The following is a 26029-nucleotide window of genomic DNA, read 5'->3' on the forward strand; positions in this document are numbered from 1 at the left end:
AGCGGGAGGTGTGGAGTGTTGGAGGAATAATGGAAAATGAGACTGGAAAGGTGGGCTTGGGATCCTTGAGTGGGTCATTATATATATGTCACGCTAAAGAACTTGCATGTTATCTTATGAGATAAGAGGATCTACTTATGATTTTTTTAAACAAATAATTATTTTTTATTAATATCGAAGATTTGAATAAGATCCACTTATGATTTTGAGGCAACGTTGTGACGTGTTCAGATCCGTAGTTAAGAGATGGATCTTTGTCTGCAGCATAGAGGCTGATTTAGAGAGAGGGGAAGCTAGAGGTTAAGACACAACAATAATGGCCAAAGGGAATTATAAGTAAGGTAGTGGCACTCATATTTCTGGAATCCTCGACAAGACATAGAGAGCAATGCACTCGTAACAAGGTAAGTGGGGCTCTAAGCACTTAGCCCTGCAAACAGACCCTGCTCAGGGCCTGTGGGGTGAAGATGACAGTCGGAGAGCAGGGGAGCCCCCAGACCTGGGTCTCATTGTCACCTCAGATTTACAAAGTTGATGTTAACTACACACGATGTTTTTCTGTGGAGAACACAGACGTGCCGATAGGATCGAAAGAAGGACATGTTTATCTGACAACATTATCCTGGTTTCCCATTACTGGACTGTACCATGGTATGCTATTAATGTACGTTTTTTTAAATTCTTTGTCTTATGAATAGCATTATTATACTATATAACTTGTCAAAAATTCATGGAGTTATTATTTAACAATAATTTAAAACATACCACTGTTTGCATAGGTACGTTTTGACATTTCTTAAAATTTTAAGACCAAGAATCTCAAAAAATGTAAGTGGTCTAAACCGATGAAACACCCTGGCCGGTGGAGAGTAAATTCCCTTATCAGTAAAGCCTGTGGTTATCCCACCACCCAGCTGTATCTTTTTCTTACTAAGAGAATATTTTCACTCTGAGTTTCTCACCGTCTTCCCCATCCTTCCGGCTCTGTATTTCTCTAGCAACCTAGTGCTTCCTCCATCCTTGCTTAACTCTAATAGTCCTGCCTCGGCATGCCTTTTCCTGACCACTCCCCATTTCTTCCAGTAATGGCCATAGTTGAGCTTATTTTTTTTGTGAGTTCTCAGTGTCTGTACATCTGTCTTTCCAAACTGGGATACATGTCTACATCTGCAGTGTGACTCCCCTTTATGGCCTTTTTACAATTAGGAAATTTCACAAGCAATCAGATAGAGTCCCCGATTCAACAGGACCAAAGGCCCGTTAACAGTGGACACGTTGACATTTACAGACTTCAGTTCCTTCCTCCGATCTCCTCTGCACTTGTGGGCAGTTCCCTCTCTAAATACAGCCCTATGGCCTGGAACTCCTCTGTTTTAAATGTCAGTGACTCCCCAAAGCCTACAGAATGAATCCTGATTCCCTAGCCAGGCCTCAAGGTCCTTTCTGAAGCCCCAACTACCACTCTAGTTTTATTCTCTACTGACCATGTTTTACCTACACCACTGCCTTAGATAGGTTCTTTCATTTGTAAGTCATAACTGCCTAACTCAAACTAGCTTGAACAACAATGACAACAAAATGATAATAATTGATTGGCTCGAATAACAGAACAAATCTAGGTAGGATCGGATTGGGTGCAGCCCAATCCTAAGGTTCAAAAAATGTTGTTGGGGCTCCACTGTCTCCAACTATTGCTGTTTATTGTCCAACTGAAGACAGACTTCCTCCCTCTCAGCAAGAAAGTGGCCTCTGGAAGCTCCAGGTTCACGTCATTTCAGCATGGTATTTATAGAGGAAAGAGAGAGAGCTTTTCTCCCCAACTTCCCTATGTAAAGTCCCAGAGAGTGATTAATCCAGCTTGGTATCTCACACCACCTTGCCTATAGGCATGAGGTAATGGGCCAGGAAGACCAGAGTTGTTACCAGCACAATGAGTATGAGAAAGCTTGCTGAACGGGCAGTGCCAGCCCACTACTAGCAGCGGCACCCATCAGACTACACATATGTGGCTACACATCAGACTCACATGAATTACTTCCTAAAAATACATATTCCCTGTCCTGTTGCAGACCTACCCACTCAAAGTCTTTCCAGGTAAGGTGATATTTACTACCTCCTGGACCACAGCAATAATCAGGTGCTGCTCATTGAGCCCCCTCTATCCGAATTTCCTCTCATTTCCCTCTTAGCCACCTTTCAATTTCTACCCATCCCTCAAGGCCTTGCTCATGTCCCATATGCTGTAGGAGTGATCTGAGGATAAATATTGCTTTCTCTGACATGGTCAAAAATGGCTTTAGGGAGGAGGTGACCTGTGGGTTGGGGTCTTGGATCATGGCCAGGGTTTTGATGTATGGGGAATGAAGAGAGTGCTTTTACATTCATAAAAAGGCATAAGCAAAAGCTACAGAGACGTTAGGTACAATGATTATTTTGCATGGAACAAACAACTGAAACAGAAGACTCAAGTAGGGTAGTAAAAGAAAAGGATCGCTAGTCAGCTTGGCAGCCAGATGATGGAATGACTTGAAAGCCTATGTAAGAATTTTTCATTTTGTTCAGGATACCAGAGCTTTCCAATGTATTGATTTCTGTCACTTGGAGCAGCCAGTTGGGGCCTGCCACAGCGAAAGCCCCTAAACCCTCGTCTTCTTGCTACAAGCATCTTTGTCAGTTTATTCTAGTACTCAGTAACATTTCCAGTGCCTGCCAAGGTGGGGAAAAGGTCGTGAAGGACTGATCTAGGTGAAGGAGAGCCATGGGAGAATTCTGAAGACAAAATTAACATGAGAGCAATGTTTGAGGAAAATCAGTTCAAAATAAATACAGCTCAAATTCCAAACGATTGTCAGTATCCATTTAATATCTTTACTGACAACATCACTTTCTTCCGACTCTAAACTGAAGTCAGATTAAAACTCATAGACTAATTATTAAGAATGAGAAGAAAAGGAGGAGATTGATTTGCTCACTCCAAGTGCGTAGCTTCCCATTTCCTACCACTCCCAAAATATAAATCATTTTAAAAGCGAACTGGCAAGGCATAAAAAAAAAGGCACAAGAAGAAAAGTGAGTTTTGTGAGTGGGAGACCATCTTATTTCAGACTATTGATTAAACATCAACTAGGGAGAAGATGCCAACATTCTCAGCATCCACATGGGTTCAGGGAAAAGCAAAGGAAGAACGAAATGGAGGGAAGAAGCCAGTTTCTGCATCTCTCTGAGCTGTGTTTGCATGGGATGGTGGCAAGACGTTATTTCAAACGCTATGAATTTCCAGAACATCATCTTTTCAAATCATGTTTTAAATGTATTTTTTTTTTTTAGATTTTCCATTTTTCTCAGTCTCTTACATGAGCAATTGAATATTGTTTACAGTCCTATGAATTTCGATAATAAAAAATGAATACTCCTCTGGCATAGATGTCAGTGGATTTCCAAAGGGAGTTTTCCACATTGGAACTGCAAAAGTAAATTATTTACAACTCCATCAAACTGTAAGTAAGTTCCTTCAAAAGGCTGTTCCTAGCTCTAGAAATTGTATGGTATCAGTTATTCTTGTAAGCCACCAGACAAAGATTAATAACAACCCTGGATTTGTCTTATACTGTATGAGTCTAAGTTCTTCTCCAGTTTTGGAAAGCTATAAAAGTCTTAGTGTATAGGCATAAGACTCCATAGCTTGAAGCAATCAATTAATTCTTGTAGTACAAAAAAAAAAAAAAAAATCCTAGCAGATTCTATTTCCCTCCAGTCTCAGATTATTATTAATTTATCCCTCCTTTTGAGTAATAGAGAGAAATTGAAGCCAAAATATTGGTAACAAAGTGCAACAGGTAAGAGTGATAACTGAGTGGTAGTAATTTACGATACCATATGCTGGATAGCTTATAGCAATTTTTAAAATTTTTTTGGGAAAAAATAATCAATGAGATAATATTGCATATCAAAAACTTTAGACTAAGCCTATAGCTGCACATAGTTTTATTATTAATAAAAAGGAATGATAAAAATAAGAATGTAGTCTAAGATACTAAAATATGCAATGAGAATACAACCCTGAAAAAAGAAAGATGGAGAGAGTAAAAAAAAGGTTTATAAAGTCAAAATTATGAATTAAAAAACAGAATAAACAGTAAAATAATAATATATTCAAGAAAATGTATGCAAATAATATATCAATAAAATAGATATCTACCAAATTAAATCAAGGAAAAGAAGAAAAAAAATATAAGCAATGTTAAAATGAGGAAAGAATAAATAATATCAATATGAGACTATTATATTCCATTGCATGTTAATGAATTTGAAAATTTTGATGAGATGAATGACTTTGGAAAAAGAAAAATTTACTCAAGAAGTAGAAATTTTGAGTATGTCAATGAATGAGGAAGAAGCTAAAAAACTATATCAAAGGATTATTTCCAAGAGTGTCTCCAAAGCCCCACGATTTATCAGGGAGTTCCTTCTTGAAAAGGAAGAGATAATTACAATGTTATACATACCCTTTCAGGTTTTTTTTTTTTTTAAGGTATTACTAAAACTAAACTTTTCATTTTTGATATGTATAACTCTTGATTCAAAAACTTAGAAAAACAGCTCCAAAACAGAAAACTACAGTTAAATTTCCATTATCAACAAAGGTGTAAAAATCATAATAAAAATGTGAGTGACTCAGACCAATCAATGCATTGAAAGAATGGCCCACAGCACTCCACAGTCAAATTGAGAGGCATCATCGTGAGAGCCTAAGAACCCAAGCCCTGGGATTCAGACTGCCTGCCCCCTTGCAGGTATGCTACTAAAGTAGAATATTTTACTCTTTGTGCTTCAGGTATCTCATTGACAAAGTGCAATAACAGGACCTACCTCTCAGGGTTTTTGACAGGATTAAGAAAGGTAATATAATGGAAAGAAAGCACGCATTACAGTTTTTGGTACTTAGTAAGCATTAAATAAATATTAGTTATTATCATCATAATGCCAGAAATACAAAATCATATTATATTGTGAAAACTCTGAATATAATACACATCAACAATGGGTCAAAAATATTTTAGTCGAAATAATTTAAAAGATATTTGATAAACGTCAGTGCCCATCCTTGACCATTTGTTAACCATTTAAAAAGCTAAGCAAGGAGAACATTTTATTAACATAATAAAAATATTTAACCTCTCAGGAAACATTTTGCATAATAGTTAAATAGTTGAACATAGATTTGATTTAGCAGAAGATATTATTTAGCATGATAAAAATATGAAACATAGAGAAGAGGTATAACTATTGAAAATGAGGAGAAATGTGTTTTTTTGCAAAAGAAAGGCTTATCTCCTGGGATGGAGAGAATGGATGAGAGAGGAACAAGGAAAATGGACTGAGATACATTTAGAATGATAATATTTCAAATATGTACACTGTTGAGTGCAAAATGAGTGTACAAAATGAACTCTTTCCAGACTACAAAAAGTAACCATCTAGAGAACAGGATACAAGAAAAGAAAAACCCCACTAACCTCTGGAAAGAATAAACCAAACACATAAAATAACTATAAATAACTCTAGCAAGAAGTAGGCTATCCCTATGTTAAAACAAACACAAATAAACTAAAACCACAAAACTCTGAGGGGAGATGTAGAATATTGGGATAAATGGAGAAACATACCAAATTCCCAGAGAGAAAACTGAGTATGTATTTTAAAGAAATTTGTTCCCAAATTAATTTATACACCAATAAAATCATAATTAGATTTTGGAGGGAACTGAACAAAATAATTCTCATGTTTAATTAGAATAATAAACGGAAATGAATAGCCTTTACCTTTTTTTTGTTAAACAGGAATAATAAAGAACAAGTGATACTATAGCATATAAGTTTGCATTAAATATGTCGCTGATAGAGACTAGCAACACAGATCAGTGAAACACCTTAGAATGAAACCCTATGTTTATAAAAATTTGATAAATGATAAAAGAAACATCAAAAAATCAATGGATAAAATAATTATTTCATAAATAATGCTGAAAACTTTGTTAGCTATTTAGAAAAAGAACTTTCAATTCTTAGAGCTTATTTACTTTCACATTGATTTAAAATTAAATGCGAAAATTTGAACAACAGTTGAATGGTATTTATCTTCTCAGTAGCTTGGGGAGGCTTATTAAGCACTAATAGTGAAAGAGTAATAAAATAAATTAGCTCAAAATGAAATTTTAAATACAATTACCTATATAATATTTATAACTTCTCTAAGTCAAGCTAAAAATTAAACAAAAATTAGGAAGTAAACATCAAACTGAAAAAATATTTATAACAAATATAACAAAAGTTTAATATCCTAACTATATAAAGAGTTCTCTGAGATCAATATAGAGAATTACAAATTATCTAAAAAACAAATGAGCAACAGGCATTAAAAGGCAAGCAGAAAATGGATTAACAGGGAAATAACAGATCACTAATATGCATGCAAAAATATTATAGCAGTAACAATGAAAGGAATTAATATTAAAATAAGAATATTTCCCCATAAAAAAAGATTTTTAAAAGATTAAAATAAGTTCTAGTAAATATTTGGAGAGAAAATTATTCTCATATAGAGCCGGCAGACATACAAATTGTTTCAAGCTTTCTAGATAACAGTTTGGCAGTATGCATCAAGAAGTAATAAAAGTATTGTATGTCCTTCAATTATTTCTACTTTTAGAAATCTCTTTGAAAGGATTCACCAGAAAGGCAGGCAAAATTTTATTCAATAATTTTTATTGCAGCATTGTCCATAAGCAGGGAAAAATTCCCTAAGTTTCTAACAATAGAAAGATGGTTATGTAAATCACAGTGAACTGTATTATAGAATATTGTTCAGGCATAAAAATGTTTTTGAAGAGTATTTGACGGCATGGTCAAAAGCATTCGGTATGCTCTCAGTTATGTTTAAAAAACTGAGCTATGAATAGAAAATATATTGTACAAAACTACATAAGTTTATTGGAGGTTAGCACTCAGACGTGGGATAGCAATGAATTCTTTTTGTTTCCTTCTATTTTCCAACTTATCTATAATGACAGAAAATATTAACTCTTACTTTAAAAGAAGAGCCTAGGTAACCCTAACACAATGATGCAGGGTTTTGTTTGCTTGCCTGTTTAATAAGAGAAGGCTTTTTGAGAAATACTCACCCACGACCTCTGCAATCATGAACACGAAACATATTCCTGAAGCAGCACAGAGTTTCCACTTAGCGTAGACTTGCTCATTTGCCCTGTTCTCCATGACCTTGGAGTTGCCGTGGCAGTGATGGATGGCTCCTGACTCCAACTCCTCTGGCTTCTCTCCAGGACATTGGTCTTTATTCAAGGGTTTCTGCTGGAGGTCCACACTAGGAATAAGTTTGACAGAAGCAAATAGTGAACATGGCTGCAAACACCTCACTGACAGCCCCACCCATTCTCAGAACCACTATTAGGACATTTGCAAACTAGCTAGGAAGTTACAATTCACAGCTCCCTCTACAAGAAATATCAAGTGTAAGGAACAGCAAGAAATTTTCTTATGAAATCTCAACTACAAGTGTTGCTTTCATTCAGTCAAACTCTTATTCAGTCTCTACCATCAGTGATTAAGAGATGTCAAAGGAATAGGAGAAAGGAAACAGATACATTTTGATGCATTTCCTTCCCAATTACTTCACTTTGAAAAGATATTGGACACTGTTCCACAAGTAAAGAAAGGCGGTGGGAACGATGTTAGAGATGTGTGTATAAGCCTGCCTGATGATTCATTCACCCACTGTCACTGTCCTCTCCACAGCAACGTTGTTAATAGATCATAGCACTTTTTCCTGCTGAGTCCACATGGACCCTCAGAAACTCTCTTAACACAGCTTTGCAGACAATCTACCAGGCAAATGATAATAGGAATTGAAACTCACTTATACTTCCTAAAGCAAGCCATACATATCAGTTCTGTTCAAATATAAATAATTATTTAGGGCCCTTTATAGAATTACAGAATTTCACAGATAGAAAGATTATAGATAACATCTAGTCCAATCTCACAGTTTCTTAGCTGCCGTAAATAAGGTTCAAAGAGGTTAACTAATAGACTGAGGTCAAATGGGCAAGAAATGGCTGAACTAGGATCCCAAGCCCAGTGTGTTTTTTTCTACTACACTCACACTGCCTCTCTACCTGAACATCGATATACCTAAAATTACTCTTTACAGATACATGTCAAGGTCCAAATATCTTGAACTAATCAGATTCCAATTTTTAAATAAACTTATTAGAAGACATTAATAATATTCTTAGAATTAGGAACTTTGCGTTCCTAGCTTTAAAAGGTGTAAAACAGAAATAAATTAGCCTGCACCTGAAGAGCCATTTCATTTGCCTTATCACCATCTGAAATTAAAGATATGAAGGCTTTGGCTGAGATGATGATGATGATTATGACTATAATTATCATCATGTATTTGGTTTTTTTCTGAATAAAATAATATATAGTCACTATTGAAAATCTGGAATTACAGAAAAGCACAAAGCAGAGGGGAAAATCATTGGTACCTCATCTGCAAGGGACAGCTATTATTGACTTGTTGTTTAGCTTCGTAATGTAGAAACACACTTTTTATACATAATAGAGAACATATTAATTAGGGTGGTTTTGACTGCAAGTCCAGAAACAAAAGCTCCTGCTAGGTTAGTTAATAAATGGGGATTATTGGTTCTGCAACCGAAAATGTCTAGAGATATCAGGCTTCAGGCTGATTTATCAAGGCTCCGGATCTATTGCTTTGCAGTTCTAACTATGCTTCAACCTCAGGCTGGTTTTCCTCATGGTAGTGGGATGGTTGCCCAAGGTAATCAGAGCTACACACTTGCTTTTTCTTCTACAGGAAGAGGGAGTGTCCCTGTTCCCAGCCACTAAACAAGAGTCCCGAGTTGCATGCCAGTTTGGCCAAATGAGAACCAACCTCTATAGCCAGGAGAATACAGGTGGTTTAATTGGCTTAGAACTTGTTGCAGTAAGAAGATTGCCTAACTGAACAGGGTTCCATGGTGCAGCTAACTGAGCCACGCTGACTCCTAGAGCTGAGAGGCGGGTAAATGCTACCAAATCACAAGGCTGGATGGGAGGATGGGCCAGAATGGATTGTGGATGAAATGACAGTGTCATAATAGGTTCCTACCAAAGATACAGCTTTGGAACCCGATTCTTAGCTGTATATATTGTTAACATTTTCTCCATTTGTTAAATATTCTACATCATTATTTTTAACATATAGAGATCATTATATATAATATAGATATGTTACAGCATAATTTATTTTCTATTATCGGATAATTCTTTTTTTCCAACTATTTGCTCATATAATCACCACTGTGATTCATATCCTTATAGTTAATCTTTGCTCCATATATTATCTCCTTAAAATGTAACCCTAGAATGGAAATTCCTTGGTCAAAGAATATCTACATTTTAAAGGACTTTGATGTATTTTGCCAAACTGACTTCAGAATGTTTGTACCAATGATGTTAATAGCACTCAGGATTTTAAGCAGTTCTAAATAATCTTCATTTTGGAATAAGAACCATTCAGAAAGAGGCACGTAGAAAATTTATACCTATAAACCTTTGCCTTTGTAATGTGATACATATCCTGACAATAACCGCCACATAATGTAGTAGTGCGAGTCACCAGTGGTCTTCAACTCAGAGGAGCCTGAGAACTAATAAGAAACATGGTGGAGGTTCTCCCTTTCCTTGTGCATGAGAAGGCAGCACGAGACAGGGTCACCAATTGTCCTGGCCCTGTTTATATGACCACTGGTTTACTGTGGTCATATGAAGCTTTGCTTAATTTTATATTTTTCATGAATCTTGTGGCCAGAGAAAACCAGCTGCTAAATGACCGGGAGATAGAACTTATCTTGAAGCAGTTTAGAAGGCAGACCAAAGTAGGAATGCCGCCAGGAGCACAGCCCATGGGCAGTGCCGCAAGGGAAAAATGCAAGAAACCTGGCCGATTTTGACTTTTAAATACTTTTCCATATCCTAAACCTAAGATTAACCAGTGTAGATAATATACTTTGAGCTGAGATTGCTTATTGAAGCACTAAGCCAGGCAGCCAGAAGTGGGCTTCAAGAGGGTCCATTGAAATTGGATGCAGTGTGTGTGTGTGTGTGTGTGTGTGTGTGTGTGTGTGTGTTTTATGGGGGGAGGGAGGCAAGAGCCCACAGTTTTCACTGGGCTCCCACAATGATCCATGATTCCAAAAGAAGTTAAGAACCAAAGTTAAAATACATTAGAGGAAACTGGTCAAAGCATCTCCAGGTGCAGTGCAGGCTTTTGAGCTGAAAGATGATGTGAAGGCCAAGAATCTTTCAAAGAAGGTTCTAAAAAGCAAGTGCTATGATGCATCAAAAAATTAAGTTTAAATTTACTGCCAATGAATAAATCACCGTAGATTCCTACGCATCAAATATTGTTGAGGCTTTGAAGAGTGGGAACACTAGGCCAGAACAAAGAAATTTACGGTAGCATCAAAGAGAAAAAAGGGGAGAAAGAGAAGGAAAATAGTAGAAAAGTTGATGTTAATAACTTAGAACTTTGAGTTCATTTTTTTTTTAAAGTAAGAATTAGAAAATGGAGCTTTATTTCTGATCTTGGCAAAGCTTTTATTTTTATTTTGTATTTTATTTTTGTTGGTGGCAGAAGTCAAACCCCTTTGTTTCTGTATCTATAAAATGGAGCTGGAAATATTTTTCACTCTCTTAATTCATCTGTTGGCTACATAAAATCATTTTTTTTCTTTCTACTTTCACCTCACTTCTCTTACTATTTGTTAGAAAAGAAGATGAAGGTGTAGACCTCACAATGCATTTCCAACATTTCATGTATTCATTCATTCAACAAAAATGTATTGCATGCCTACGGCGTGCCTGCACAGTCAGAGATGCTGATGATACCATGGACTCTAAGACAAAGTTCCTGACCTAAGCAGCTGATATTCTAGCAGAAGGAAGCAAACAGTAAATCATCTGACAGTGACAGAGGCTCTGTAGTATCATGGGCGGTGACTGGGAGAGGAAAGGTGAGGCTACTTTAAAAAGAGCGGAAAGGGAAGGCACGTCTGTAGAAGCGATAGCTCAGCAGTGAGTTAAAGGATAACTGGAAACAGACCTAAGTAAAGGAGGAATGTCACAGGTAGAGGTCCTTGCTGATGAAAAAGTCCAAAGGCAAGAAAGAGTTTGTTTTGTTCAAAAGCTTGTCATGAACAGAAATTGGACAAAGTCAAAGAAGGCAGAAGTCAGATCATGCAGATCTCTACAGGACATTCTAAACTGTTTTTCTTCAGGTCTAGAAGGAGGAAGTTGGAAGGTTTTGATCAGGGAAGTACCATTATGAGGTCATATTTCTAAAATGATCACTTTGGGTGCTGCTTGGAAAGCTAGAGTGTAGAAGGGCATAACATGGAGACCATTTATTTGGTTAAATGTTTGTGAAATAAATGAGTGATATGAAAGAAGTGTTTTGAGGGGAGAAAGCTAGAGAGAGAAGGGAATAAAAATGTTCATAGAATAAAATATAATTTAATATCCCAGACTAGGTATTCTATGCCCTACTCCCCTTTAAAAACAGTTTTTTAAAGATATAATTCACATATCACACAATTGACCCATTTAATGTGTACAATTTAATGGATTTTAGCATATTCGCAGAGTTAGGCCACCATCAACACAATCTAATATAGAACACTTCTGTCCCCCAAAAAGAAACTCCATACCAACAGTAGTAAGGCCCCAATCTCCTTACACAAGACCCTATGCCCAGGCAACTGCTAATTTACTTCCTGTCTCTAAAATTTTGCCTATTTTGGACATGTCATAGAAATGAAATTATACAATATGTGGTTTTTGAAATGACTTCTTTTATTTAGCATAATGTTTTCAAACTCCATCCATGTTGTAGCAAGTATTAATACATCAGTGCTTTATTGCGTTTTATTTCCAAATAATATTCCATTGTATAGATATACGACATTTTATTTATCTGTTAAGAAGTCAGTGGATATTTAGGTTCTTTCTTTTTTTTTTGGCTATTCCAAGTAATGCACTTATGAAAATTTCTATACAAGGTTCTGTGGCAGTGTTTTCATTTCTATTTTATGCTTTCATTTCTATAGTTTAGCTATCTATGGAATATTGACTTCATAGAATGAGTCAGAAAATGTTCACTCCACTTTCGTTATTTGAAAAATTTGATATTAATTCTCCTTTATATATTTGATAGAAACCACAGTAAAGACATCTGGGCTTGAAATTTTCTTCACGTGAAGTTTTTTGATTACTAACTTAATCTCTTTACTTGTTATAGGTCTACTCAGATTTTTATTTCCTCTTGAGTTAGTTTGGTAGTTGGTATCTTTCTATGATTTTTTATATTTCATCTAAGATTATATGCATTGTATTTTATGCAATTTATCTTTAAATCAATTGAGAGAAAAAAGGAGAGTAAATACGGTATCTTTTATAATTATCTTTACTGATTCTATTTGGGTGTGAGTGTATGGGTACATTGATTCAATATCTGGTATCATATGTTTTGAGCCTGAAGAATTCCCTTTACTATTACTTGTAGGGTAAATCTGCTAGCAAAAATTCTCTCCAATTTTGATCATCTGAGAATGTCTTTATTTCACCTTTATTTCAGAAAGATAGTTTTGCTGGATAAAAATGATTGGTTGGCAGAGTTTTGTTTTGTTTTGTTTTTAATTTCAGCACATATTTTCGAATATGTCACCCCATGGTCTTCCGTCTTCCTTTGTTTCTTTTTTTGTTTGTTTGTTTGTTTCCAACATTTTATTATGACAAACTTTCAAATATACAGAAACATTTAAAGAATTTAGTTTACATTTGGTCTACGTTTTGTTGTTTTTTAAAAATATTTGTACATTTCAATTACAGTTGATGAGCCTCCTCATTTTCTGATAGAAGTCAGCTGTTAATCTAACTGAGACACTCTTACACATGATAAATCTTTCTCTTTTACTACTTTGAAGATTTTCTCTGTGTTTTGTTTTTAATGTTGTGACTATGATATGTCATAGTATAGATCTGTTTGCCTTGATTCTTAGAGTTTGTTGACAATTATGGATGTGTAGATTAATTTTTTTTACCCAGTTTTGGAAAATTTTTGCCATTGTTCCTTTGAATAAGTTTCTGCTCCTTTCTCTCTCCTCTCTTTCTGGTACTCCCATTATGGGTATGTTAGGACATTTTACCATATAACACATTTCTCTCTGAGGCTCTGTTAATTTTTATTCTTTTTCCTGTCCTTTATTTTCTATTATCTATTGCTCTATAGTAACATTCACTGATTCTTTCTTCTACCAGTTCATATATAAATGAGTCTCTTTATTTCACTTATTATACTTTTCAACTTCAGAATTTCCATTTGGTTCTTTTTTTTATAATTTCCCTCTATTTTTATTGATATTCTCTATTTGGTGAGACATTGTCATCATATCTACCTTTAATTCTTTAAACATGATTTTCTTTAATTCTTCGGATATATTTATAATAACTGCTTTAAAATATTTGAATGCTAAGTCCAACAGAAGGGCCCCTTCAAGGCAGTTTCTATTACTTGTTCTTTCTATTGCGAGTAGGTTATTCTTTACTGTTTCTTTGCTGGAAACTGCATGTTTTAGATAATATATTGTAGCAATTGTGGATTTTGATCCCTCATGGGTTTGTCGTTGTTACTGTTTACTTGTTTTTAATTTGTTTAGTGACCTGTCTAGTTCAGTAGAATCTATTCTCTGCATGTGCAGCCTTTTTTGTCATTCCTCAGAGTATAGCCTTGGGCAGAGGGACGGCCATCCTGACCTCCCCGCATACCCTTGTTCAGGGATGGTGATCATTTTAATCGTGTTTGCTTTGACTGTCTCTTTCTGTGGTCTCACTGTTAAGTTTCTGGCTGCTCTGATATCACACCCGGATGCTGGCCTCCTCAATTGCTTGCCGATTGCGCTACTGTTTTCAACAATGGTCTAAGGCATAAATTGCTCCACAGTCTGATCCAGTTAAAGTGGGGCCCTGTATTAGTCTGCTCAAGCCTTTACAACAAAATACCACAGAATAAGTAGCCTAAAAAACAGAAATTTGTTTTCTCAAAATTCTGGAGGCTGGAAGTCTGTGATTAAGGTTTAGAAAATTTGGTTTCTGGTGAGGACTCTCTTCCAGGCTTGTAGACAGCTTCCTTCTTACCATGTCCTCACATGGTAGAGAGAGAAAGATCTCTGGTATCTCTTCCTCTTCTATAAAGACGTCAGTTCCATCATCTCAGGGCTCTACCTTAACGACCTCATTTAACCTTAATCACCTCCTTAAAGACCCTATCTTCAATATATTTACATAGGCTTTGTGGTTTCAACATATGAATTTTGGGGTGACAAAAACGTTCAGTCCATAACAGGGGTAGTAATTGAAGCCAAACTTTGTAGCTTGTGTCAATTCCATGAGGGCTCTTTTTACCTCTATGTTTCCTTGGCTGTTTCTGTTAAACTTCTATCTGGTCTACCTTTTAGCTTGTTGCTGTCACAGAGCAACCAGCCTATTACTCTTGATTGCTCACCAGCAAAATCTTCATTGTTTTTAACAGTACCCTTGCACTTTAAATTCCCAATGTTCTGTTTCAAATAAACTTTCAGCTGATGTATTATCAGTTCTCTAAGGGAAGGATGCATAGCTCTCTGATCTTATGGGCTGCCTCTCCCCATGGGTAGAACCTCTGCAGTGGCACCAGAACTGGCAGAAGAAACAGTGACCTACTTCTCTTGGAGAGACACTTCCACTCTATAAGTAAGGGCTGAAGAACCTCCACCCTATGTGTGAGCCAGGGCAGGGATGTTCAAGACCTTGCTGCTTCTGAACTAGAGATTTTTCCCTATGTATAGGGACTAAGTGGAAGGAGGGGGCCCCAGTCCGCTTGGGGTTTGCATTGAATAGAGGTTCTGCAACATGGAGCTGGGGAAATGAGAGATTCCAACAGCCTTTTGTTCTAGGGGTTAACTGTAGCCCTCGATTAGAAGCTGGAAGAAGAGATATCCCTGTATTTTAGCTACACCCATCCAGAGTAGAGCTTCCATCACACCAAGCTTGGGGGAAAGGGAGGGTAATGGAGCAGGTCATGGTTCAAATGCCACATGCTTTTGCTTCTTACTGAGATTTAGTAGATTTTCTTGAATAAATAGTTCTCAATGTACTGCATGCCTTAAGACAATTTTCAAAGATTTTAAATTGTTGGATTTTTTAAAATAATTTTTATCACTTAAATGGTTGTTTCATTGGGGAAGGAGGTCCGCTGAATTCATCACATCACCATTCAAGAAGTCCTAGCTCACACATACATACTTTTAAGGCTTCATACTGAAAAGATTCCAGTAATTTGTCCCTACCTTCTGTCCCTGCCTTCACATCCCTGCACCTCCTTAATATATGATTTGGGAAAAAGAGAAACTCGATCCCTCCAACTCAACACCAAGAAAACCATATTGACTGTGTAGGTAAACTTTGTACAAGTATCTCTGCTGCCAAGAGACTAAAGTCTAGGGAATCCCATCACTGGAATGGGAATTGGGGTGGGGGTATAGGAGACTGCACAATAGTGTTCACGGCACCTACAGAGACCAGTATTACTATTTTCTGTGGTAAAATGTCTGTAAAGGTGACTTCCAACAATTCCTTTATGCACATGCCATCAAGAGATGGAATCTATTGTCCCGCCCCTTAAATCTGGGACTTGGGACATACTTTAAGCCATCAAATGTGGTAGAATGAAGCTGTGCCAGTTCTGAGCTTAGGCTCTCTGAGCCCTGTCAAATTCCACTGTTGTTCTCTTGAACTGCTATATAAAGATGCCCAGGCCAACCTAAGATGAGATACCATACAGAGAGAGAAACCATGGGAAGGAGTATGAAAACCAGTCAAAGCCAACACAAAGACCCCAGACATGTGAGTGAAGTCTTCCGTGACCTTCTAGCACAGCCCGGACACCAGCAGAATGCAGCCTCATGAGCAAACCTAACTGACTCCAGCCAGAGCCCTGCCCATATCCTGACCCATGCAATTTTGAGTGATAAACTGATGGTAGTTTAAGCCACTAGGTTTGGGAGAGGGTAGGTTTTTTTGCATAGCAATAAATAAATGAAATGCTCATCTGTGGAATTAGAGAATGAAGATTCCTTCAGGTTAAATTTCTTAACAGCTGGTAGCAATTTAAATAGAAAGCTAGTGGTACATAAAAAAGCGGAGGAAGGAGAAAAGACAAGGACTATCAGGAGGTATCTATGAAATAGAGACAGAACAAATACAGGGGGAGGTGATGAAAGAAGCAAATAAATGAGGAAATCAAGGTACACGTGACCTCAGGAGGAAATAGATTAAGGATTCTGGAGGCCACATGGTGAGCGTGTGCTCAGGAGGAATGGAGGCAGAAGGGGAACACCGTGTTCACTGACAGGACGTGCGGGTCCAGATTCCGACTCTGCCGTGATCAGACATTTGACCTTAAGACAGGCATTTATTTTCTGTGGCATTCAGCTTCCTTACTGGCAAAACGAGGGATCAGGATAAACAATCTCTTCCAGGTTTAATTGTTTTGATTTGAAAAGAAAGGAAAAATAAAAATGAGTTTGACATTTTTTATCCTCACCGTATCTGGAAAATCACACCCATTTATGAGGCAAACATAACTATAAATGGTTTGCTTTATTTGCATAACAGAGTGCTAATGGTCTATTTTAATGACAAGGGAAATACTGTTATTTCAATAATGTAGAGATGCTCTGTTAACAGCATCCATAGTGTTAACAATTTGTTGTCCAAAATTTCTGCCTGATTTAACATAAGGTTTTATTGTTTATGATTTCAGTAAATCATGTTTAATATTATATTCTAAGAAAAATAATTCTTATAAGGCGAGATTCTTTGTCATGTTCAATTCTTTGTCATGCATTCTTAAGCAAAGTTATAAATATCCTAAGAGAAAGTCTCTTTGCGGTTGCTCAAATATTTGATGCTATCAAACACAATGTAGCTACCCTTTGGAATATTAGTCTAGCTCCATGAAACAAACAAAAACATTACATATATTATGAATGGGTAAGCAGTCTCTTAAATTCTGCCCCTAACATGAATTCATTTCAGATTTTCAGTCGTTCGTCTACACGTGCTGAGTGTGTTTCTCTTCGTTCTCTACTTGGGTTGAATTCCCCAGATACACCATTCTCATTCTGGCATGTCCCTGTCTTTAGCAGAAAATTCGATCAGTCTGAAAAACTTTCCATAACTCTACTTCCTATGTAGTATTTCTCGACCTTACTCTAACTTCTTTTTATTTTTCAGTTCTCAGCCTATTACTTCTGAGAAGCTTTTTCTGGCCTCCAAACTAGGTTCCCTTGAGGTTTTCTCATTGAACGTCCCAAACGACATGTATATGCTATTTTGTAAATGACTTTTTCTTACATGTATTTCATATTAGACTCAAAGTTTCTAGAAGACAGATCTGGGACTAGGAACGTTTTCTTCTCCATGATAGATCCAGGTATTTTATTCAATCATTTTTAAATAAGGGGAAATGAATGAATATATCGCATGTGGCACGGTGGGAGATACTAAAAGGAAGTAGAAGTATATAGAACATTAAACTCAGCTATTTTATTATAGGTGTGTATATTTTAATGGTACTATATTATTAAGAAAGTAGCAAATAATTTTAAGATCAATGTAGTCACGTAGTTGAAAAGCCTTCATTCTTTCTAAATATAATTTAATAAAATTATCTATCTTAAAAGTGGGAATAATTGAGGAAAAGAAAGATAAATACATGAGATTGTATATCTCTATTTGCTAGAAGGAAATCTACAGATGAAGAATACATTCATAAAGTGTATCCTTCAAGCTCTTAAGCTATTTAAGTAATCAAACCAACGATATAGAGTATTACATGTTTGAGGATGTGAATTATACAAGTCAGCCAACAGTTTATAAAATTTTACAAATGCCCCCAAGTTGCAGTTTTGCAGCTGAAGGATCTAGGGATTTATTGAGTATTGAAGACACAGAAAATTGTGAAGCAGAAGCCGATGTCTGTTACCTGTCTAGTGTGAAGGCATACATCTTGGTGGCTTTGTTATTCACAAGATAAGTTCTTTCAAGGAATTCCATGGTGGCCAGGATAAGAGCTTTTGCTGTTCTTGTTATTCTTGTTATTGTTGCTGCTACTGCTGCTGCTGCTGCTGCTGCTGCTCTTTAACTCACTGTCCAGTTTTGGAAGCAAAGCAGCATTATAATTATTCACACACTTTCCAAAATAAAAAATAAAAAGGCTTCCAGGACTTAGCCTCCTACATCCATGTTCTTGGTAGGTCGGCTAAAATTATAGTCTTCTTGGAATATCGTCTGGCTTCATTCTCTCACCCACAGAAATTCCTTTCCTTGGGAGACTTGCAGGTAGGATCATATGAAGGGGTGGGTGTGTGTGCGTGTGCGTGTGTGTGTGTGTGTGTGGTGTGTGCGTGTGCGTGCACACATTTCCCATGCTATCTGATCCTACTGGTCTTTCTGAGAGATAGAGAAGCTCAAGGGTTTCCTACTAATTGCTGATGTAGGGGTTTGGTCTTCAGAGCACACCTGGGTGATCTGCAAACAGCTACCCTTCTGTATGATAATCTCATTTTTTCCTTTCCCTTTTTTTTGATGGAGGGTGGGGTGTTCTCTCTCTCTCAACCTAAAAGCATTTCTCCTGACATTTAGTTCTAAGATGACCGCTAAGCATCTGTCAATATTTACTTCTCTTCTCCTAGGACCGTTTTTGGATTTCACTACTGAACAGAGGACATGGGTCATTAGTTGCTGAAGTCTGTAATCTGAAACAGTTCCTGGTGCGGCAGCTTTGAAACTCTTTCGATAGGCAGGAGGAGGGCAGACTCAGCTTCTAAATAAGTAACAACCCTCAACCATACAAGAACCTGGATGATCTGTGTTCTCTCTGGCCAGGGCACCCTCTGCTGAGGATAAAAGACTCACCCAAGGAAACTGCGTCAGGCAAATTAATCATAACACTTAGGAATGGAGTTTTCTGAGCGGACCCCAGAAACCTTCAAACACAAACTCTAAGGAACTGACATTTTATTTCATAACAAAGAACTCACCTTTCTAATTAAAAGATATGATAGCCCAATGGCATCAGCCTGGTCTAATGGCGGGCATTTGCATGTGGGCAAAAGAGTGTCCGAGACCTGTACAGATGCATGCAGGGGCGAGGAAGTGCGGAGAGGAGAAGGCGTAAACCCTTCCTGAGTCCTTCCTTTCTCCCTGTCAACACTAAAATACTAGTGAGAGAAGGCAGAGTCGTGTAGTCCCAGAGTAGCCCGATGGCCCAGCATTCTGACAATTCTCCCACCTTGCTGAGGAAAGATCTCGCACATGACCTAATAGAATATATGTCGTCCCCAGAAGAAGAATGGGATTCAATGGCAAATGCAGCAGGCAGTGAGGAGAGAAGTCACCTGGGAGCGAGAGCGTCAGGTCTCCTGTCCCATCTGTGGTGAGCCTGCACTTCTTGCTTAAGATTTCAAACACTCTCATCCATAACACTAATTCTAAGGTCTTTTCACATGACCTCGTTGACTAACCCGTTATTAACTTTGCTCTGACAGATAGAAATCAGATAAATGACCCTGGGAGGCCATTTTTCCTTGCAGGAGAAATTCTGGGTCTTATGTTAGAATAAAAAAGTAATTCCTCCTCAACATACTTAATTTTGCAAAGTAATAGTTTATTCTGTAGAGGCAAAAGTAGGAAACAAGAAAAGAATTACTAATCCATCCATGTGACATGCTGCCTCATTTTACAACTTGAATCATTTGTAATTTCTAGCACATATGAAAGAAATAGAATTCTTTCTATTGTGAATGAATGTCAAGAACTGAGAAAACTACTTAAAATCAAGCTGAAATCTATTAAGGACAAGTGCAAAGAAGAGAAGATAAGCAGTATTCTAATGGAGAAAAGAGAATATTCGGTTCTAAATAGCAAGAGGGAAAAAATCAATCCAGAAGTTTAAGACTCTGAACAATGAGTTTTGTCGCTAGCATGTATATGTATGCACCGAAACATTTATGTCTTTTTATGATTCTACGTATGGAGATACATACTATGTTGTTAAAGCGACTTGCCTGTTTTGGCAAGGATAGCGTGAGGCTACGTGAGCAGGGATGTGTGGGTCTGATACAGGACAGGGTCAGGTGGCAATGGAAAAAGAAGAAATGGGGACCTTAGCAAAAAAGGATAAGAAAACACTGCACCGAAAAAAAAAAAAAGTATTTTATCACCTGTCCTATTTATTTATGTCGAACCATATAAAATTGCCATTTTTGTAGGTCCAATGTGACCTACAATAAGCAATTTCATGTTATTTGACTTAAATATGCACACATATCTACACACCTATAAAATACATGTGTATACATGTATGATACATTTAAAAATAAAAAATAAGTGCACACTTAAAGGTATTTGGAAAGTAGATACTATCTTCATCAAAGGTTTGTGAATTTCTAAGTGCTACCCTTAAAGATAACTATTTTACTATAAACAATCTTCTGGTGTAAGCAGCATAAGAGTAGGGAATAGTGGATGACCGCGAATGAAACTTTTATGTTAAAATATGTAAGTTTTGCTACAGTAAATTCAGATGTAGCTCAGTTATGATCAAGCATTGTCTGCATGTGACGTTGTGTATCAATCTGTTGGTCATCTTATCTTCTCACAAACTCATTTTAATTACACCATTATCCACCTGCCCCCAGTATATTGTCAGCACAATGTTTATGAAAAATTTCCCATCCTCCCTGACTCACCTTTGGCCCACTTTGGCACATCCTGCCAACCAAGGGCCAATAGCCCTAATCAGACTCTGTGAGAGTCACAAAATTTGTATTTGGAAAGCAACACAGAACAAAAAAGAACATCTCTTGTTGACAGTTGATTTTGGTGGGCATTATGCTGCTCATCCCGGTTTCCTAGGTAACCGGCTTCCAAACCATCCTGAATCACAGGTTGTCCTCTCCGCCCACCCTCCATCGCAAGCTTGTCGCAACCGAAGGGGCAAAATGCAATTTGTAACAGTTACCTCTGGGAATAAATATTCTGTCAGCCACAAGAACATCTCTGCCACAACCAAGAACAAGTTCCACTCCCCAGTGCTAGCCATTGTCGGCAACAATTTCTTAATAGGATCTTACAAACAGTAGCTAATACTTGTGCAAAAATTATTTACACAGGTGTCTTATACATTGCTGTTTCACTTGCAGAAAGGATGTGTATATTTGCAAAACCATCTGATCATCCCTCAACGTGAAAGTACTCGGGATTTGTATTCCAGAATTTCAATTTGTATTTCAGCAATACTTCATGTTTCCATTGTTTGCATGTAACTATCCTTTAAACAGAAACACGAAATGTGCTTGTTTTTAAATATCGTGGATTTAAAATATTGGCTGTCCCTAAGAAATTGGCCCCAGTCTTAGCAAAAGACCAAGAATTTATCCATGAATGGAAGAATCCGACAAGGAAGTAGAGGTTTTTGGAAAGAAGAGGTGAGGATTTGAACCCGCCATAAGCCATGTGATTTGGCTAGATCCCTCCAACTCTCTGGGCTCAACTTTTTAAAATAATAGATTTGTGCCTGCTTTATACTACCTGCTTAGCAGTAGAGTGCCATTTAGAATGCGTCCTTTTTATTGACACTACAGGAGAAGAAATGCAAACTCAATCAGTGCAATCGCCTACTAAAGATTCTGGATTCGTGTATTCCCACACAGACTCTAAAGGTATTATTTCTAAGTTGGGTAGCATTTCCTTAGCAAGGTAGTTTTATGGTTATTACTACAGTATGAGTTTTCAAAAGTTATATCCAGGAACTTGAAAACAAAGACATAGAAATTTAATTGGATTGTATTTTAAAGACATTTGGAAAATTTCATTTTAATCTAAAGTAAGCATGTATAAAACATAAACTATTCCCTGATATTTCATGCTTTACTTGAAAATGGACTGAAAGTCATCTGAATTTTATTTTTTCTTCTTGAGAAATCGGGAGTATATAACTTTTTTTTTTGTGTCATTTTGATTTTAAAAGAGATTAAGCTGTAGAAATGTTCCAGTGCAAATACAATTTGTATTTGTTGAAAAAAGAAAGACTTGATAAAATATTGATACTATAACAATAAAAGAAAGACTTTATTAAGCCTCATATACAAATAAATAATACAAAAATAAACTAGCAGTGTTTTGGTTGGGGAAAATATTAAGGCTAGGTAGCTAAAATGTTTATGAAGTACATATTTGATTGATTAGTCTGTAAGTCCCACACTTTCTTTTCTAAGCACTCTGCAAACTTAATTAACCCTTAAATGCACCCTCTGAGCTAGATATGCTTGACAGTGTCTCGTAAACTCCAAAGCAGTATGCTGCTGTCCTCACGTTCTCACAACTGTACATCTCTCTCTTCTTTATTTTATTTGCACTGGCAAGCAAAAGAGGGTTCCAAGAACCTAAGCCATGATTTTAAGGCATTAGAATAAGAAGACAGAAACCTAATTTCTAATATTCCATCTCCTTGATCTGGGAATGCACAGTCACTGCAAACTAAAGCACTGAATTCCTGAATTTAAAAAAGAAAGAGAGTCTTCTTGTCATTATCTGGAATGCTATCATTTAATTTTTACCAGTACAGTTCACTTTCCTTTAATGAAAGGCCTCGAGGGGCCCATAATTCCTCTTACAAGAAAGATTTTTCACAGTAGCTCCCACGATGAATGCCAAGAGAGCAAAGCATACTCAACTTCTCTGAATCTTGAAGCGTGGATTTATTTGATTCATGACTGACAAGATAGTCCAGGAAACAAGACAAAAGCCGCCTAGAAGCTCTCCCCTGCAAAGCTGAGCCATTGCTTTCCAGGTCAAACCCAAAATGCATCAAGGAACAGTAGCTGAGCTTTCTGCTTAGAAGCTCAACCACAAGCCATTGCAACTAATTCATTTCTTCTTTTGGTATTAATGAATTTGCTTCCAGTGAGTCTGCCTTTTAAAATGCCACACAGTCCAGTTGTAGCAATCATCATCAGGGCATGAGTTCTTTGAATCTGTTTCCAGCGCAAACAACTGAGGTATCATCTTACCTTTTGCAACCCTAAGCTCTACTCAGTTACCCAGATGTTTGTCAGTAAGATAATGGGAGCTTCCATTTTCCTCACAGTCAGCTAACTCCAAAAGAAAAGAAAAATATTTAATTATAGCAAGCAAACACATAACGCATTATTGAAAATATGTTTTGCAACAGATTTTTTTAAAACTTTATGTGCTTAGGATAATTCTCCCTGTGACCCCCCAGAACCTAAAACTAAGATTTTCCTCTAAGCCTTCACCAGAATTTGATACTTCATCATTCATAGAATAAGTATCATTGTAAATGTTATGAATGTTCAGATTAAACTACTACAAAATAATATTTTAGACAAAACAATAACAATGCCCTCCTATATTAAGTATTTTTATGCAACAAAAATTAATACGACAAAACAGTGTGAACAGTTTTTGATAAACAGTGAGAATGGGATTTGGCATAACCTGCACTTCCTAGTCACAAACTGGTTTCCAAGAAAGCTGATAAATTGTAAACTCACATGCCCCTAAGCCATTTTCTATTGAAGGAAACAGAAGGAGAAATTCGATTCTGTGATTATTGTAATTTCCTATTTAATACTAAGTCTCCGTCATGTCTTAGAATCATCATTATTATGGATGTTACTGTCAGCAACTCAGGAATAGTCCTTTTTAATCTGCTTTGTACTACATAGTCCTTTCTCCTTAACTTTTGAATAAAGATCAGGCCCCTAAGTGAGGTATACTTCTTAGTCTCAGGGTTTGAACACATTGGATTCTTTGTCCACTCAAATACATTCTTTCCACTGTTGATTGGCCAGGTTGTAGGCCTTTGGACATTTCACTCTCATCTACATGGTCATTTGCTACTAACTCTTAACTCTGAGCTTGATAGATGTGATTATTTAATTTCTACCCATTGGCGTAAACAATATGGTGTACGTTGGTGTATTAAACTCTTTTCTGAGGCTATTTCTCCTCAAGGCTAGTTTAATTCACCCCCGAACCTGCTCAACCGCCATTTTAATTGATACCACTGCGAAGCTGAACATGCTGTCATGCAGAATGCAGCCAGTTGGTACATTTGGAGGCTACAAGTTCTGCTTCTGCCCTTATACTAATTTTCAGTGCATCGATGAATACATTTGCTTCTTTCTGCCCCAGTTTCCTAACCAGAACAATTCGAATGGATGTACCCAGCCACTTTGGATGACTCTTTTGAGTAAAAATAATCCGCTACCTTCTTCAAAGGTAGCCAAACACTTTCAAAGATTTAACATTGTTAAATACATTAAATATAGAGAAGTCATTTATGAACAAAAATTTTTTAAATGCACCACAAGATAAACAGCACCTACATAAACATTTTCAACATTTTTTTAAATTTAAGGAGTAAATTTTAATTTAAAGAGTATATGCACAACAGAATATTTATAAATTCAGGAAGGTAAATTATAAGTTCTCTGCAGAGAAAAAGGAACCCTAATACACTGCTGGTAGGACTGCAAATTGGTATGGCCACTATGGAAAACAGTATAGAAGTTCCTCAGAAAACTAAGAATTGATCTACCATATGATCCAGCAATCCTTCTACTGGGTATTTACCCCAAAGACTTGAAAACTCATATCCGAAAAGATATTTGCACACCGATGTTCATAGCAACATTATTCACAGTGGCCAGGACATGGAAGCAACCGAAGTGTCCTACAATAGATGATTGGCTAAAGAAGCTGTGGTACATATATACAATGGAATATTACTCAGCCATAAGAAGAGATAAAATACTGTCATTTGCGACAACATAGATGGATCTCGAGATAATCATGCTAAGCGAAATAAGCCAGACAGAAAAAATTGAAAATCACATGATATCACTTACACGTGGGATATAAACCTAAAAGCAACAGATGAACAGAACAAACAAACAGAGACTTATGGACATGGACAATAGATTAGTGGTTACCAGAGGGTGGGGGTTAGGGGGAGGTAGACAAGAGAAAAGGAGTCAAATATGTGGTGACAGAAAGAGATCTAACTATGGGAGGTGAGCATACAATATAAATATATATATGCCTTACTGTTAAAATGTACAGCTGAAATATTGGATTTCATTAACCAATGTCACTACTAAAAAAATAAACAAATAAATAAATAAATAAATAAATAAATAAATAAATAAATAAATAAATTTTAAAATGTTCCCTTAAAAAAAATTATAAGTCCCCCTCTTACCTAAGTTAAGACTCAGGGCATAACTCAGTTTTAAGACTATCCCGAATATCTTCATGGAATTCTTTGTCTGTTTCTGGGCACTCATGGACTTACACACATGCACTCACTTTTTTTTTTGTAGTCCAATTTAATGTGTATTTTAGGAAAAACTTATAAACCTGTCAACAGTTAATTATGTACATGTCGCTTCTTAATTATTAATAGAGTTTATTTTCTACAACAGTTTTAGGTTCATGGAAAAATTGAGTGGTACAGAGATTTCACATATATCCCGCACCCCCACATTCACAGCCTTCCCCATTATCGACATCCCCACCAGGCCAATTTGTTATAACTGATGACCCTATATTGAAACAGCATTACACCCATGTAACTTACTTTGGGGTTCATTCTTGCTGTTGTGCATTCTGTGGGTTTGGACAAATATATAATGGCATGTATCCACCTTTGTAGTATTATACACAGTAGTTTCACTAACGTAAAAATTCTTTCACACATACCTTTTCAAACCAAATCTGCCCAATCTTTATGAGGCTGCTGTCTGGTAAATTCTAAGGTC

The 26029-nt window shown here is 36.7% G+C and overlaps 1 protein-coding gene across 3 annotated transcripts in view; it reads right to left on the reverse strand.

Annotated features, from left to right (window-relative positions):
* Positions 1-26029, reverse strand: part of SLC30A8 (solute carrier family 30 member 8) — a 122465-nt gene that overhangs the window by 16880 nt on the left and 79556 nt on the right. For 2 of the 3 annotated variants that reach the window (XM_039853543.1, XM_039853542.1), the window contains exon 4: positions 7181-7380. In XM_039853543.1, coding sequence (XP_039709477.1) covers positions 7181-7380 — 200 coding nt within the window. Of the gene's footprint in view, positions 1-7180; positions 7381-18165; positions 18389-26029 lie in introns of those variants that run through there. The other variant, XM_039853544.1, reaches the window with a different exon arrangement.

This window comes from Pteropus medius, unplaced genomic scaffold (assembly GCF_902729225.1).
Source record: "Pteropus medius unplaced genomic scaffold, Ma_sr-lr_union100, whole genome shotgun sequence".
In the NCBI taxonomy this organism is placed as follows: Eukaryota; Metazoa; Chordata; class Mammalia; order Chiroptera; family Pteropodidae; genus Pteropus; species Pteropus medius.